This window comes from Aquarana catesbeiana, linkage group LG07 (assembly GCF_042186555.1).
Source record: "Aquarana catesbeiana isolate 2022-GZ linkage group LG07, ASM4218655v1, whole genome shotgun sequence".
Classification (NCBI taxonomy): domain Eukaryota; kingdom Metazoa; phylum Chordata; class Amphibia; order Anura; family Ranidae; genus Aquarana; species Aquarana catesbeiana.
The window spans coordinates 66236184-66252321 of NC_133330.1; the positions used below are offsets into that span (position 1 = coordinate 66236184).

Genomic DNA, 16138 nt, shown 5'->3' on the forward strand with positions numbered 1-16138 from the left:
CGGAAAATCCGACCGTGTGTACGGGGCATAAGAATGTTCTGCATTTTTTTTTTTTTTTTTTTCAATAAATACAAAGTTGTCTCTGATGGGATGAGACAGATTGTGATGTCCATTCTCCCCTCCTCTTGGCCCCTCATTGTACAGTAGAACCCAGTGCAGCGCAGCACACAGCAATGCATATACCATGTGTTGTGGTGCACTCCATTTTTAAAAGGTCATGTATGTTTTTTTTCATCTGTTTAATGCATTGGCAGCCCATTCATGATGAATGGGCTGTCCTAATGCAACACACTATAATGCGAGCCAATGAGTGCGTTTAATGAATGCCCTGACATATGTTAGGGCATGTGGCATCGGTAGGTTTATTATAGTACACCAATCAAAGGAAGCTTTGCTTCATCCATTGTAGGCATAAAACTGGTTATATGTTAAAAAAATAGCTGTTCTTAAAGGAATCGGGGAGATGGCTATGATGGGAGGAGCTTTATTTTATGCCAATAGGAACAATTATGGTTGTGGCACTAGATATGTACCACCAATTATTCAGGGTATGAGAGTCCTAGATATGTACCACCAGTTATTCGGGGTATGAGGGCTCTAGATATTTACCACCAGTTATTCAGGGTATGAGAGTCCTAGATATGTACCACCAGTTATTCGGGGTATGAGGGCTCTTAGATATGTACCACCAATTACTCGGTATGAGGGCCCTAGATATGTACCACCAATTATTCAGGTATGAGAGTCCCAGATATGTACCACCAATTGCTCGGGGTATGAGGGCCCTAGATATGTACCACCAATTACTCGGGGTATGAGGGCCCATATGCTTAAAATACCATTCAGCATAATTTAAATAATGCTCAAAAAAGCAAGTTTAGTTGCTTACAAAAAACATATTCTGTATGCTGATTACTAAGGATTAATCATGCTCTGTCTTATTAAAGGCTAATTCCAACATGTTGCATGGTGCCAAGCACCATTGAAAAGTATTGTAAAGTATTAATGAACCAACCTGGCACTGCACTAGTCTCTATTCTCCTTACTGAGTTTTGTTAACGAGCAGCAACATAGTAATTGTGGTGTTACAATGCAATGCTATTCATTCTGAATGGCATCCCAATGCACCTTGCCAATTGAGCTCTGTGTAACACAGGGGAAGGCATGCAGGAAATGGTGCATGCACTTTTTTGGTGCATTATTGTGCATGGGTTGGCCTATTCAACACATGGGATAATGTGGTGTGAATGGGCTCCAAATGTGGCACTACATTAATTGGGCCACACGTACTTTACAGTCTTTGTACAGTCCTCGGAATTCACCAATAACTATCTAGCACGGAGTTCTCTCGCCGCAGTAATCAGTTTCAACGTCTGTTAGGATAGACCTCCCACTACATAGTTATTGGTAAATATTGCTAATCTGAGTTTAAATTTAAAGATGAACATAAATTAATGCAGTTTTATATTCATTAATCAATATGAGATTTATTTATTAAATGCGAGCATTGTTAATACCTGAATTTGGCTTAGTATTAACCACTTGCAGTCCCTGTACATCCTTTCAGGGGAGGGAGAAGCAGCACAAGGGCCCAGTGAGTGGTACTGCAGTGCTCGTGTGTTAACAAGGAACATGCTGACAGGAGGAGAGAGCAGTGTAACAGAGAGATGAGCTCATCAGTCTACTATCTCTTTTTTCACTGTCTAGTTACAGAAGGGAGGGCATGGTCTGATAGTGTTAAAGGAGAAGTTCCACCTTTTTAACAAAAAATAATAAATACACTTTTTTTTTTTTTTTCCTTTCCGGAGCCGCTAAAGCATTGCACCAGTGACCAGGAGTTCTGTAAGTGTATCTGTGTGCCTGTCCATCCTGTATGGGCAAGCAGATACAATCTGACAGGACGAGAGAATGGACCGAGCTGTGGCACACTATGGTAGTTCATTGAAAACTAAAAGCTGACAGCAGTTTTTCATTCACAGAATACTGCAAACGAGCCCCGCTCGGCCATTTTTTTTTTTATATTATGACAGGTGGGGGGGGGGGGGGGGGGGGGGGGAGACTAGCTGTCAAGGCGGATGGGGGGGGGGGGTGGAGGGGTGGAGTCCAATCATTACATGTTATACCCTGAATATGGGTGTACCATGTTACAAAAGGTGAACTTATCCTTTAACTAAATTACAGCAGAGAAAAATCAGGTGTCCTGCCCTGACAAACAGGGCTGCGCTGTATGGCAGAGCTGTGTAAATCTCAGAACTGAATAGACAGAAATGCAAATCCTCTGGAGGATAGAACCACTACTGTAAATGTATTTAGCTGTTTGCAGTGCATTTTGGAAAAGGGTCAGGGACTTCTTTTCCACATTTCTATCGGGCAGCCCACTGAAATGAAGAGCTGCCCTACATGTAATACGCGGGAACGTGCGGAAAAGGTGTGCTGGGTCGCACCTGTATGGTTTCAACCTAGCCTTTCCAACAAGTATGTTGTGAGAAGGCCAACCTGATTGCATATAAATTGAAGTATTGTTTAGGCAAGCCCTTTTGCTACAAGGCTTAAGGTACATAAACCACACAATCAAATTGTATAGTGTGTTGTGTGTGCCCAGCTTTAGACTGGAAGTGCTTCTCAATTTTTATTAATTGTATTTTATTGGAGGTCCAACTTTTGGAGTGCTTTATTCCTATGAGCCAATTTGTCAGTTTTCCCTTTTTTTTCTTTTATTCTAATATACCTAGCACGTTATGTTTACATAATGTCAAGAATATTTTGCATATGCAAGAAAAAGATTTGGGAAGATTTGGGACTGTGAATGATAATATTAGAGTGGAGAAGGTTGGGACTTGAATGAGGTATGTAACCAACAGTTGGTATGCAACATGAACATGGTGTAGATGTCCAAAAAATGTATTAATAAAGATAAGTATTTTATTGAGTGGTCTCATCAACAAAATATAAAAATATTTTATCATGGTTACAGCAATTGAGATGGTCAAACATATGCATAAAATATACAATTGGGTCATAGCGCACTGCCATAGGAATTTAGAATTTAGAGCTGATTGTGTGGAAGATCACATTGGTATTGAAGTATAAGATTCATGTGTTTTTAGATGTTTTATATCTTATATTTCATTACCAATGTGATCTTCCACGCAATCAGCTCTAAATTCTATAGCACCATGTTTATGTTACACACCTCATTCAAAGTCCCAACCTTCTCCCCCTCCTAAGAATATTTTGCACAGCTCGGTTTTTCACCTGTTACCTTATCTGTGACATTTATTTATAGTGATTGTTGATTTTGTATTTTTCAGGGAGCAGAGAAACTGCCTTCACGTATGCCATCAGTGCCGCTGGAGTGGTGAATGCAGTAAGCCGAGCTTGCAGAGAGGGGGAGCTCTCAACTTGTGGCTGCAGTCGGGCAGCCAGACCTAAGGATCTGCCCCGGGATTGGCTGTGGGGTGGCTGTGGAGATAATTTAGATTATGGCTACAGATTTGCCAAGGAATTTGTGGACGCCAGGGAAAGAGAAAAAGTCCATCAAAAAGGAACGTATGAGAGCTCCAGGACTCTAATGAACCTGCACAACAATGAAGCTGGAAGGAGGGTGAGTGGTCCTATTTGGAGCAAGGTCACATATAAAGTCTTTGCTGAGCCATTGATCATTGCATTATGTGGGTGTGGAAGCTGGTGTTCCTGGCAGATAGGCAACATTGAAAGAAGATGTTGATCGGAGGCATGAAAGGATATAATGTGACTTTAGCCAAGTTTGGAGGCATCCCCTTCTGCTCAGTGCAACATTTAATGGGTCACTCCTTCCTTATAAGCTGATATTTTAGTTTATGGTAGATGCTGGTGCGATATTTTAGATTCTTGAAGCGTTACAACCTTAGGACAGACTCTCTTGCCACAGAGAAGAAGAATGGAGCTCCAATCTGATAGTATTTAGTGAGAAATCTGTTGGTGAGCTCATGTTTCTTGGTCTGCACACATGTAATAGGGCTAGAACATGCAAAGTTCGATGGCAGCACTTAAACTCCCAGGTGAACAGGTAGAGTCTGGAACACAGTGAGGTTGATCTTATTGCAGGAATATCAAAGACTTAGAACCACCTAGGAGCTAGTTCAGTTTACCAGGAACATGCATAACTAACGCTGAACTCCAGCCTTACCTTCAGTGTTGCACAGTGGTACAGGCTTTTCTCCAGTACTGAAACTCCTTACTCTGATTTCGCTGCTTCTCACAGAAGCTGCAGCAAGTCATATAGAACCCACCTTATTTCCTAGCTGGAGGATGTCTAGTATCATCTAGTTCTTTAGTCCCCAACCTTGCTGCCCTTAGCCCACCCCTTTCATTCTTTGGATTTCTTTTAGTCATGGAGGCTCGGCATTAGGGATGAGCGGACGGTTCGGCCCGAGCATAAATTCGGGCCGAACTTTCGTTGTTTGGCCTATCGAACAGCCGAACAAACAGGTCATTCGACCGTTTGTTCACCCCCCCCCCCCCCCGAAATTTCATAGGCTTCGAAGAAGAGGAAGACATGCGTCAATCTGTAAGCGATGGCTTTCCAACCCCAGGACCCTTGGGAGTAGTACATGGCTGGGAGGAGGAAGTTCCAGATGCTGTCATCCTGAGTGACCCCGAGGAGTCTGCTTCTCAAGCCTCAGCAAATTTGAGGCGCATGGGCAACCTCATGCTTCAAAGCCTGCGAAAGGACCCAAGAATACGTGGCATAAAGGAGAAGGATGATTACTGGTTGGCAACCCTCCTTGACCACAGCTATAAAGGGAAGGTCTCGGAACTGGAGAGTTTTCCAGCTGGCGATCCACTGACTGACTTTCTGGGTCATGAGGATAGACCACTGGCCAGAATTTGCCCAGAATGCTATTGAGTTGTTGGGCTGCAGTGCATCCACCATGCTTTCAGACTGGGCATTCAGTGCTGCAGGAGGTTTTGTTACTGATCATAGAACGTGTCTGTTCACAGACTCCGTGGACCGTTTGACTTTTATAAAAATGAATCAGTCCTGGATTACCAGCTATGAAGCCCCTGATGCCGATGTCGCTGATTAAGTCTTTTTGGGATGTGGAATCTCTGTAGGACTTCAAGGCTGCCTAGCTTTGAAGGTGTTCAATCACTTCATCTGGAAGTTTTTGGTATAGGTTTCATGGGCACAATTAACACCCAAAGACCAATTTTTCTGCACCTGTTTGACAGGTGCATATCATTGCAATTTTTTACAGCAAGGCCTATTCTTGCTTTCATCAAGATTGCCTCTATAGGGTTACGGTGGGAAGGCGCCACCGACACCCAAAGACCAATTTTTACGCACCAGTTACTTCTATCCAAAGTCAAAGTGACACCAGAATGTATCCAAAAAAATCTCTAATTTTGTTCCCAGTGCATTACATTGTGGCCTCATCATACACACTGGCTCCCCAGCCGTTGCTGAGCAAAATAAAGGCAGCTTGCAGGGAAAAGTTGTTTGTTTTTTTTTTTTTTTTGGCTTTATAAATGCAATTATTGCTGCAGCAGATTCTAGACATGGTACAGATCTGCCACTTTACAGGTAGTCTAAGGGGACCCCCCCCCCCAGGCACTATATTGGAAGGAATTTTTCATTTTTATGCTTTCACTTTAAAAATCAAACAATCACTGTTCAATTAAAAATGACGTTTTTCACAAACTTTTTTCTTATTGATACATGTCCCCCCAGGGCAGGACCCGGACCCCTATAACCATTGTATGCCCAATTACTTGCATATAAGCCTTCAAAATGGGCACTTTTGATTTTTGACGTTTGGGTCCCATTTGACTTTAATTGGGTTCATTATTCGGGTCCAAACTTTCGCGGTGTTCGAAAGTTCTGGTGCGACCCGAACAGGGGTCCGTTCGGGCCATCCCTACTCAGCATCATATGTTGAGGTTACCTACAGAGGTCTGCTTGCAAATTATGTCTGCCTAGGAACATAGTTGCATAGTTAGTCAGATTGAAAAATGACACAGGTCCATCAAACTCAACCGATAGGAAAAAAACAGAAAACCTCCAAATACAGAATCCCATACCCATTAGTTAATCTATAGCAGTCATTCTTAACCATGATTACATGGAACCCTAAGGTTTCTCCAGAGGTTCTTGGGTGTTGAGCTGTGGCTGATTGACCTCCCATTTGGCGGTACCTGTATAGTTCTGGGGCCAACACCACTTGGCAGAGTCAGCAGCAGGATTCCAATGACTTTTTAAGCGGTCTGTAAGGGTTGCATTCGTCTTTTAGAATATGCGGCTTTTGAATTTGACAGACTGTGCAATAACTGATAGCAACTGACCAGAGGTGAACTAAAATCTGATTGGATGCTCTGGCACCTTGCAATGGTTCATCACACATTGGTATCTAAGCAAAATGACAGCAGTGCTTTGTACTGGAGCATGCTAATTTGATAATAACATGCAGTGTTCAAGTAAATGGTTTTAACACTTTCTAACTCACTGACCCAGACCAAAAATGCAGATCGTGTGTTATAACTGTCCTATGGCTACGGTAGCTGCATGCTTGTTCCTGGCCAGTGCATTAGAAAGTATTGAAGCCAGAGACAGCAAGGCGATTGGTGTTTTCACATGGAGGTCAGCAATGGCAGTCTAGGTACAGGACTTCTTATACCATACCCGGCACATCTTTACCATTGATATAAATTGCACCTAGATTGGCAGAAGGCAGCCTGAAACTCATGCTAGTGCTGGATGAACATGTATAGGAGGCCATATATTTTTGGACATACTTTGGAACTTTATGTGTGATCACTACTTTTGATAAAGATCCCGTTATGATTATTTAAAAAGCCAATCCACCCAAAGGTGATTTTAGTTATGGATGGTGCCTCGTGAGTTGCGCCAACTTCTGCCTTCTTAATTCTATACTGCTCCAGCAGTGAGATCCTCTGACATAATTCCAGACTCTTTTTTTTTTTTTTTCCATTGGAAGTTTCAAGTGTTCCCACCTTTTTGAGTATTCCAGCTTGTCCTGTTGTGTTTACTATTAAATAAAATTAAATAATTTCAACAGGAACTGCTTTTTATTCCCGATGTTCAGTCATCAATTTTCCTCCTGGTTCCTTAGCATTTTCAATCAAAGGATGTCAGGCAGGAGGGTGGCGACAGAGCCATCCATTGATTGGACTTTGGCCAGCTTATCAAAAACCGGCCAAAATTTGCACAGTGTATGGCTAGCCTAAGGGAAGAATTTATAAATCTTGACTCGATATAGGTTTTCTATGTGCCCTATTCACACTATACATTTGCGGTGGAGTGCAGAAAAAAAAACAGCGCAATGGACTTGGGTGATATGAAATTGTTCAGGAGCAGCAGTGTTTTTTTTTTTTTTTTCTTTTTCTTTTTATTATATACTTTGTAGTATTTTATTTTTTAAACTATGATTTGAACATGTGGAAGTATACCTTACAGATTTGTGTGAATTTTTAATAAGGGTGATTGGAAGCAAGCAATATATGGAGTGTGGAACAATAGACTGCCTCAGGGGTCTTGATGTTTCCAGGTTATTACTTAGTAGCAGTAGAGGTCATATCAGTGATCACAGTTTGTATGCTGGCAAGGTCTCCAGGAATGCTGCCCTGGGAAATGAGACATTGGGTTCAAGCAGCTGTTTGTGTGGAATATGTATGTTCTTGGCCCGGTATGATGAACTATTGGGGAAGGGAAACGCATAAACCTTCTCAAATTGTGCAACTCAGCAATATGCTTTAGACTCGATAGAAATAAAAATGTGATGATGATGATGATGATTTTTTTTTTTTTTTTTTTGGCTAGTATACTAAAGCAAAACAAACCCTTTTTAACTTTTTTTTTAAGCTTATACCTACCAGCCAGTACATTTTAAAAGCTCTATCCTTGTAATGCTTTCCGTCTATCTATTAAAGTGGGGTTCCACCCAAAAAAACAAAAATACCTGAAAAATTGTAAAAAAAAAAAACAAAAAAAAATTTGTATATATATATATATATATATATATATATATATATATATATATATATATATATATATATATATATATATATATATATTTTTTTTTTTTTTACTTACCTCTAAATGCCTGTTGCTAGGTGGTCCCTCGTAGTCTGCCTATTCCTTTGCCTGGGCTGGTGACATCACTTTCCCCCAGGCACAGGAAGGGCTCGGCACTGCTCCCTCCCTCCTGTCAATCATCTGGGACCCATTACAGGTCCCAGGTGATTGAGCGGCCAATCACGGCGCACAGCACCGCTCGCGCATGCGCAGTGGGTGCCAGGCTGTGAAGCCACAGCCCGGCGCCCACAGTTGAAATGCCGGCGCCAACTAGCGGAGGGGGGGGACGAGCGGGGCTTCGATCCCCCGCATCGCTGGACCCTGGGACAGGTGAGTGTCCAATTAAAAGTCAGCAGCTGCAGTACTTGTAGCTGCTGACTTTTTTAATTTTTTTTTTTTTTTTAATGGAGCCCCTGGGTGGAACTCCTCTTTAAGTTCTTGTGGTAAAACCAAGGAAGCTTAGACTTCTGAAATGTATCAATGCTTTACTAAACAGGGAAAAAATCTGCACATACAAACTGTAGTCACTATAGAAATGGCCATAGCAACACAATCCTGCATGAAAAACTCTCTAAAAACACACTTCGACTTTGATGTGTTCTTAATTCCAACGCTTCTTTGTATGGCCCAGCTGTCCCCGCTGGGAGAAAACAGTGATTATGGCTAGTGGCTACAGGAGCCGCTAGCCATAATCACAAGAGAATCCAGCAGGCTGGTTGTACCCAAGCTGATTAATCAATCAGCGTGGTACATTCAGCCTGCCCACACACGGTTCAAATCTCTGGCAGCTCTTGCTGAACTAGCTGAGATTCAAACAGTCTATGGCCAGCCGGCCTTAGCTTCCTAGCTCACGCTTATTGCTCACTCTTATCAGTCTCTCTATTGTTTAGATGTATATAGGAAAGTGAACAGCTCTGTAGCTGTGACTATATTGGCATGACTCTGTAGCCTTTTAGTATTCAGGTTTAACTGTCTAAGGCCAGCCATAGATGTATGAATCTTTTTAGCTGGGATTGGTCGAGGTTTGATCTATCTATGGGCAGGCTGGTTGTATTGAAGTCGATCCATTGATCAACTTCAGTGCAACCAGCCTGCCTCATATTAATTTTTTTTTTTTTTTTTGCATGTGATCACTGCGCTTAATCGTTGTGTTCTGCCAGCAGGGAAGGCTCCCAGGTATCCATGAAGGTGATTGATATGATTAAGCAGGACTGAATCCTACAATTTCACCGCCTCCTGCTGGTTATATCTGTTATTTGGGAGGTCTGGGCATGCATTTGCATGAATCTCTGTGAGCTGTAGAACACACTGGTGATTTATACATCTGCTTTTTGGAGTCATTTTCTGGTGCTTCTCAAGATGCATCTTTTGAAGAGACTTTCTTTTATTTCATTTTTCACTGAAGAAACTTTTCCCGGTCACAGCACATGTTTTGGACTTTATTTGTGCACATCTCTTGCCTTACCTTTTTATCAACGGAATGGGTATTCATATGTTTGACAGTGTAGGAATGGTTTAGTAAGTGCGCTTGAATTTTTCTTTTATGTTTTTTCACATTAATCTTGTTTTATACTATTATATTGCCTCTCTCCTTTCACCCTGTTGGGCTTTATCATAGAGAATAAGGTCCAATGGGGTGAAATTCATTGCGGGGGGGCATGCCATGGTGAATAAAGCTTTGACAAAATTGTGATGCCATACAGTCTTGGTATTAACATGGACAGGCTTCCTTGCCAACACCTAACATGGTGCATGAACAGCCCGTCACCTGGAGCTGTGCCACTTGGTTCAGTTCGTCTAACGTTTTTGATGTTTATAAGGAGACTTTGGGAGGTAGGGACTCCACTTTTCTACAAAGAATGACTGTAGTTTATTAAAGCAATATTTAGCCAAAAAATAAACTGCAAAAGAGTAGTGTTATTACCCTGCCACACACCTTTTGTTCCATCCATTGCCCAGTATAGACTGAGGGGCTGGTGGATGGAATTGCCACACATGGTGGAGACAGATGGCATCTGACACACCTAGAAGAGATAGATGTATTGCCCATCCCATTGCTGTGTCTGAGCCAGTGAGGAGGTAGAGAGCCAAGAGAGCCTCTGCTCTTGTACACTTAGTTGGATCGAGATCCGCTCAGGAGGGTTATGAGAGGGGGCTGGGGGGAGCTGCTTGCAGAGTTTTTTTACCTTCATGCATAGAATGCATTAAAGAAAAAAACTTTCTGCCTTTACAACCACTTTAATAATTCCAGCAGGCAGAGCATGAGCCCCTCGTAACAGCCACAGCAGGTGTGCTTAGCTCTCCAACATCTAACAAAATTGTAAACCTTAGTTATTGATTGATTTTTTTTTTTAAGACCAATACATATCATTATTCTTTTAAAAAAAATTATTTTTGCGCAGCTTACAGCTTTATGCTAATCAAAAATGTCTGGTCTCAAGATGAATAGAAATTTATGAGGGTCAGCTGGTACTGGCTGATCCAGTTATTCTTGAGAGACATATGATTGTAGCATAAACAATTACCCATTTGGTAATGTAACCTGTTGTTTTTCCCAATGACCCTTTAAATATTCAGTTCAGAACACCCAGGGGGGGGAAGGAAGAATTGCTGATCATGTGACCACTGTCACAGTGGTCACTTCTTCAGTGGGGTTATAGATCTGCAACAGCTCAGCCTTTGTGTTGTGAGTGCGCCCTCAGCACTTAAACATTGGCCACCCAGCAATGCATATGTGCCACCACACACATGCATAAGGCGATCAAAAAGGGGTTAATGGTATTAAAAATAACCATCCCATTTCAAACTGCAGCCGCTGTAATTTACTCAAAACTGTCAAAATATCAATGCAATATGGCAACCTGGAGTCCTTCTCCATGCCATTTGATGTATGAAAAGAAATGTAATTTCCTGCTTGTATGGATTACAAATTTTCTCAGACATCCTGCACAACAGAAATTTCAGTTTCGTTGAGATACTCACCAGGGAATAAAGTGGAGCTCCAGATAAGTTTTCTGAAAAATGTAAATTCAAAATACTTTACCTATAATGAATAGCATCCTATGCCTGCAGCATTGCTGAATATTGTACAAATGATGTTTTATATATGCCAGTTTTTACTCACAGCACTCATGTTCTGGCTATAACACAGTGCAGTAGCTGCACTGTGGAGTAATTCATCCTCAAAATTTACAGCAGAGACACTGATGCCATCCATGTCTGTCCTCTCCCTGTCCCAGTGCTCCTGCTCTGTGTTCACATTAGATATTGAAAGGCTGCTGGAAGGGGGCGTGCATGGTCTATGTGCTAATGAGCAGATTTAAATAAAGCTTTCTGAATAAAAGTCTGGGGCTAGGCTCTACCCCATCCTTGCTCAAAATTTTCAACACAGAGGAATGCTTGCAATAACTATCCGGTCTAAGGGACCCCCTGTTTAAAATTACTATATTTACAACTCATGATACATTAGTGTGGTGGTCAGGTTGAAGAATGCTCCTTACACTTGTGGTCCTTAGGAAGAATTGCCCCTTTTTATAGATAAAAAAATCAATAGTGTCAGCAGGAACTTGTCTGAGAGGCAGAAATTGCTCATTGCTCAAGGAGCCCCTAGAATCCTCCGGAGGAACCCTAGGGTTCCACAGAACCCTGGCTGAGAAACCCTTCTCCTACCAATCCGCATTCAATAGCAGCCTGGCATACCTTTTCTAGGTCAGCAATTGAAGCCTTCGGACACACATGACAGCCAGGGGACTTGTGTTTTCAGAAGCGCCACATTAGTAACCCATGTAAAAGTAACATTAAAAGTTGACTTTGGAGAATGAACTCTGAAATGTCACACGACCAAGCGCAGTGGGCACACACAGGAGCATGAGGCCAAACAACAGGAATTGTGAGTGTTTTTTCACACATGGGGAGACACAACATAAGTATAGAATGGCTGTACATTAGCTGTAGGCAAGTATGCGGGGTATGGTATAAAGATATGCACGGGTATAAATCCCTGGGTGCACACAAGACACTCTTTTTGATTTACATCCATGCATTTGTATAGACTTACGCAAATACAGTTTATACTTGTGTACAGCTATCAGACAGTCAATAACTTCTATGGGTAGATGTACACAGTGGTGTTTCCTAGGCATGGAAATCTTCAATCTTTACTATGCCTTTAAGCACCAATCATATAAGCCTATAGACCAAACTTTGCCAAAGGGTCCTACATCTATACAGTAGCTATACCACTTATAATAATAGTGGTTAGACAATAGTGGTTTGGGTCTTTTTAATATCCTGCCTGGCTGACAGTTCCCAATGCCTACCTGTCCCCATTGACATGAGGACACTACTGGCTGGGTTTGGAGAATAATTTTAGTCCTCTACAAAATCCCCACTCTTTAAAGCAGAACTAAACTGTATCTGAGAACCACAAACCTAAAATGCCATTTAATTTGTTTTTATTACTAATAAAAAGCAAGCTCACCCATCCATGTCTCGGTTTTATTTTTTCAAAAGCACCCTTGAATTTCTAACCACGGCCATCTTGAGTAAGGACAGATGATTCATGTAACATTTACTTCCTGGAATCCATCTGCCCTTAGCTCAGACATGCAGGCAGGAGGGTGTGCTTAGCTGAGAAAGCCCCTCCTGAAGACTCCTTGGATATATGACATAATTTTGGCCTCGGCCAGGAACTAGGAAGCACCTGAAGAAATATAAAAAAAAAAAGTTTTAAAACAAGTACCGGTAGATTATATCTTCCTTCCATTTCCTAATGCTAGCAGCATAAGGATTAAAAATACCTGTTAATTGAGGGAGTTTAAGTCCTCTTTAATTTACCCAGGCTATATAAAACAAGTTGAACATCAGACTTTTGGAACCAGATGATGCACTGCACTATTATTTACTATGATTAAATTTCAACTATAACAACCGGTTTACTGGACTCAGTCAGTTGCCAGTTAACTGCTGCACTTATTAAAACCATTTCACAACAAAATAATTAAAACAACAAATGTATTGTGGAAGGACGCAAAATAAATAACAGCTGCAAGCATGCAACTTGTCAATGGCAGCTGGCAAAGCAGATCGCTTCCTCTGCCCCTTCATTACTGGTCAGCCTGGCGTCTAGCAGTCACTCCTAATGGTGTTGTACAGTTGCCGTGTGTGAAATTTTGTAAACTTTTTTTTTTTTTTTTTTAACTTTTAAAAACCTCATTGAATCATTTTAGTTCAGGTCGTATGATTGTCTGCAATGTGTAATTATGCTGTGCTGCTGGTGAAAATTGGTATCCGGGAGGGTCTCTCTTAATGAGTGAGATGGACAAGTGCTTAAAGCATATCTAAACCCTCGAGGGCTATTTACCATGGCACTCTAATGCACATGCTTTGCACCACACCATATCACGTGGAAGCGAACTACCTGAGAACATTTTGCATGTCCATATTTTTTTGCTTGTTCTGGTGCGTTGGAAGCCCATTCAGAATAAATAACACATGACACAACGCATGTAAACCCAGCACACAAGAACGGCAAAGTGTGAATGGGTCCTTAAACAAAAATGTAATGTATTGCAGCTTACCGGTCCTTCAAAAGTAGTGGCTACATTCGTTTTCTTTTTTACTTGGTAATGTTGCAGATAAACTGCTTCCTGCCCTAGGGTGGCTACACTCGCTTCTCCACTGGATCTTTTGCGGAAGCAGTGGTTGTCACCCAGGCGGAACTTCAAATATGTCTGCTCTGTTTATTTTTATTACATGGGAGGTGGGGTTTAGCAATTTACAGAAGTAGGATAAGATTGTTTATCTGTACTTGCAGAAAATGTTTTCAGCCTGAAAAGGAGAACTGTAATTCTCCTGAAATGTAACTGAACTGAAATGTAACCACATCAAATGGGTGGTAAGCTGCAATTATTTATTTAGATTTCTTGTAATGGCTTCCTACGTCTTGTACACATATGTCAGCTGGCTCCACTGGTCTGTGACAACAATGAGCCTGCTCTTATCACCATGACCAAGCTGTCACTGACGGTTGATATCAAGTCAACATCTACTGCAGGGGCGTAACTAGAACCTTCAGGGCCCCGGTGCAAGAAACCATGATGGGGCCCCTCTAACCCCCCCCCCCCTTCTTCCATCCGTCCTCCGGGTTTCCAATTTTGGAAGGGTGTCCATGGATATTCTCCCAGTACTCTGCCTCCTGTATGCCCCCTGTGACATGCATACAGCGCAATCACAGCAGCCCTTTACCATGGGATTAGCTGATCACATGTGAACAGACTTGCTAGTTATTGGCAGCCCTTTCCTCCCACGCTGTGTCTGTGTAAGGAAAGGAGAGGCGTTGACTGACAAGAATGTCTGTCAGTAAATCAGTGCCCATCAATGCTGCCTATTGGCGTCCATCAGTGCCACATATCAGCGCTGCTCATCAGTGCCCAATGCCCATCAATTCCGCCTTCGAGTGCTGCTTATCAATGCTCATCAATGATACCTATCAGTGCTCATCAATGCAGCCTATGAGTGCCACCCATCAGTGCTGCTTATCATTGCAGCCTATCGGTGCCCATCAATTGTGCCTTCCTCAGCACGGCTCTGAGTGAAGAGCATACGTACATCTCATACAGCTCAGAGCTGACAGTTTTCCCTGCTCCCCCCCCTCCCTCTTTCCTTCCTCTCTCGCACGGGATGATACAGCTGATCTGTTCCTTCTCCCCCCACCGCTCTCCTGTATGTGTACCGTGGGAGGTGTGAGCTCATTGGCTTCACACTTGACTTCCCGCAAAGCACAGAAGAGCAGTGGGGGGAGAAGGAGCAGATGGGCTGTGTCATCCCGTGTGAGAGGAAGGAGGGAGGAGGAGCAGGAAGAACTATTGGCTCTGAGCTGTATGAGATGCACTCTCCGCTCAGAGCCGTGGGGGCCCCCCGACAGTGGTGGAATGACAGGGCCCAGTCACAAGTGTGACTGCTGCAACCCTGGTAGTTCCGCCACTGACGTACTGTATGTTAGATGGTGTCAGAGCTTCCACAGAGTTGATGATATCATCCTCCTCTAGGGTTGCCACTTTTTCTTCAAGTCAAACCCGAACACTTTAGTGGTGCACAGTAAGTTTTTTTTATTTCATTTTAGTATACACTATAGTGGGATAACAGACCTGTGACACCTTTGGGCACTCCAAAGAGAATAGTAATGCGGCACAAATAGTTCCCTCTCACCCTCCTGTCAAGCCCTATTCCGAGCCACATTTCTATTTGAAAAATTGTGTTTAGGTTTCAGGTGGACTGAAACCTGGACTGTCCAGGTGAATCCTGGAAAGATGGCAACCCTATCCTCCTCAGATGACAGTAATATGGCCTAGAGACTTACCACTCGGGCCCAATCACTTTATCTGAGAAGTTGACTTGCTATCACCTTACTTGAAAGTGACGGGTATTTGCGCCTGAGGCAACCAAACTGCAGGGAAATGAGGGCAGTTTTCCCCAACACAATTGCAGGACAGGAGATCAGATGCACAAAGAAAAGTATCTCTTTGTGTATATTGGCTATGTACTCAATATTGCAGCTTTATATCCATGTAATGATGTTTATTATCTGTATAGATGGTGCAACCGTCTTTTGTGTACTCTCCTTTTTGTTCATGTGTTTGGTATAACTGTATGTTGTAATTGTTATTGGTTCTGTGTCCTCGCTTATGGGTTGGGGGATCACAACCCAGAATGCTTATTATGTGTTCACTACATTTATACCAGTTATTTTGGACTGTAAGGTATGTCCTCAGACATGTGGTTTATACTACCTTAATGCACTAGGCTCGATATAATTAACTGTCAGTGTATGCAATCCTTTAATTCGATATGTAAAGAGGAAAGGATTGCCGCTACTTCCGACTAGCTCAGGTGAATAAACGATAAAGAGCAGCCTCAACCTACATGTCTCCACCAAACCACACACCCTGATGCATTTCGCCCTGCCCTATGATTAAGCCCTGGTGGGCAGGGTAAAATGCATCAGTGTGTGTGGTTTGGTGGAGACATGTAGGTCAATGACGCTCTTTATCGTTTATTCACCTG

At 42.4% G+C, this 16138-nt stretch overlaps 1 protein-coding gene across 4 annotated transcripts in view; it reads left to right on the forward strand.

Annotated features, from left to right (window-relative positions):
• WNT5A (Wnt family member 5A) overlaps positions 1 to 16138 on the forward strand; it is a 53301-nt gene that overhangs the window by 20706 nt on the left and 16457 nt on the right. For all 4 annotated transcript variants that reach the window (XM_073592279.1, XM_073592278.1, XM_073592281.1 and 1 more), the window contains exon 4: positions 3312 to 3604. In XM_073592279.1, coding sequence (XP_073448380.1) covers positions 3312 to 3604 — 293 coding nt within the window. The remainder of the gene's footprint in view (positions 1 to 3311; positions 3605 to 16138) is intronic.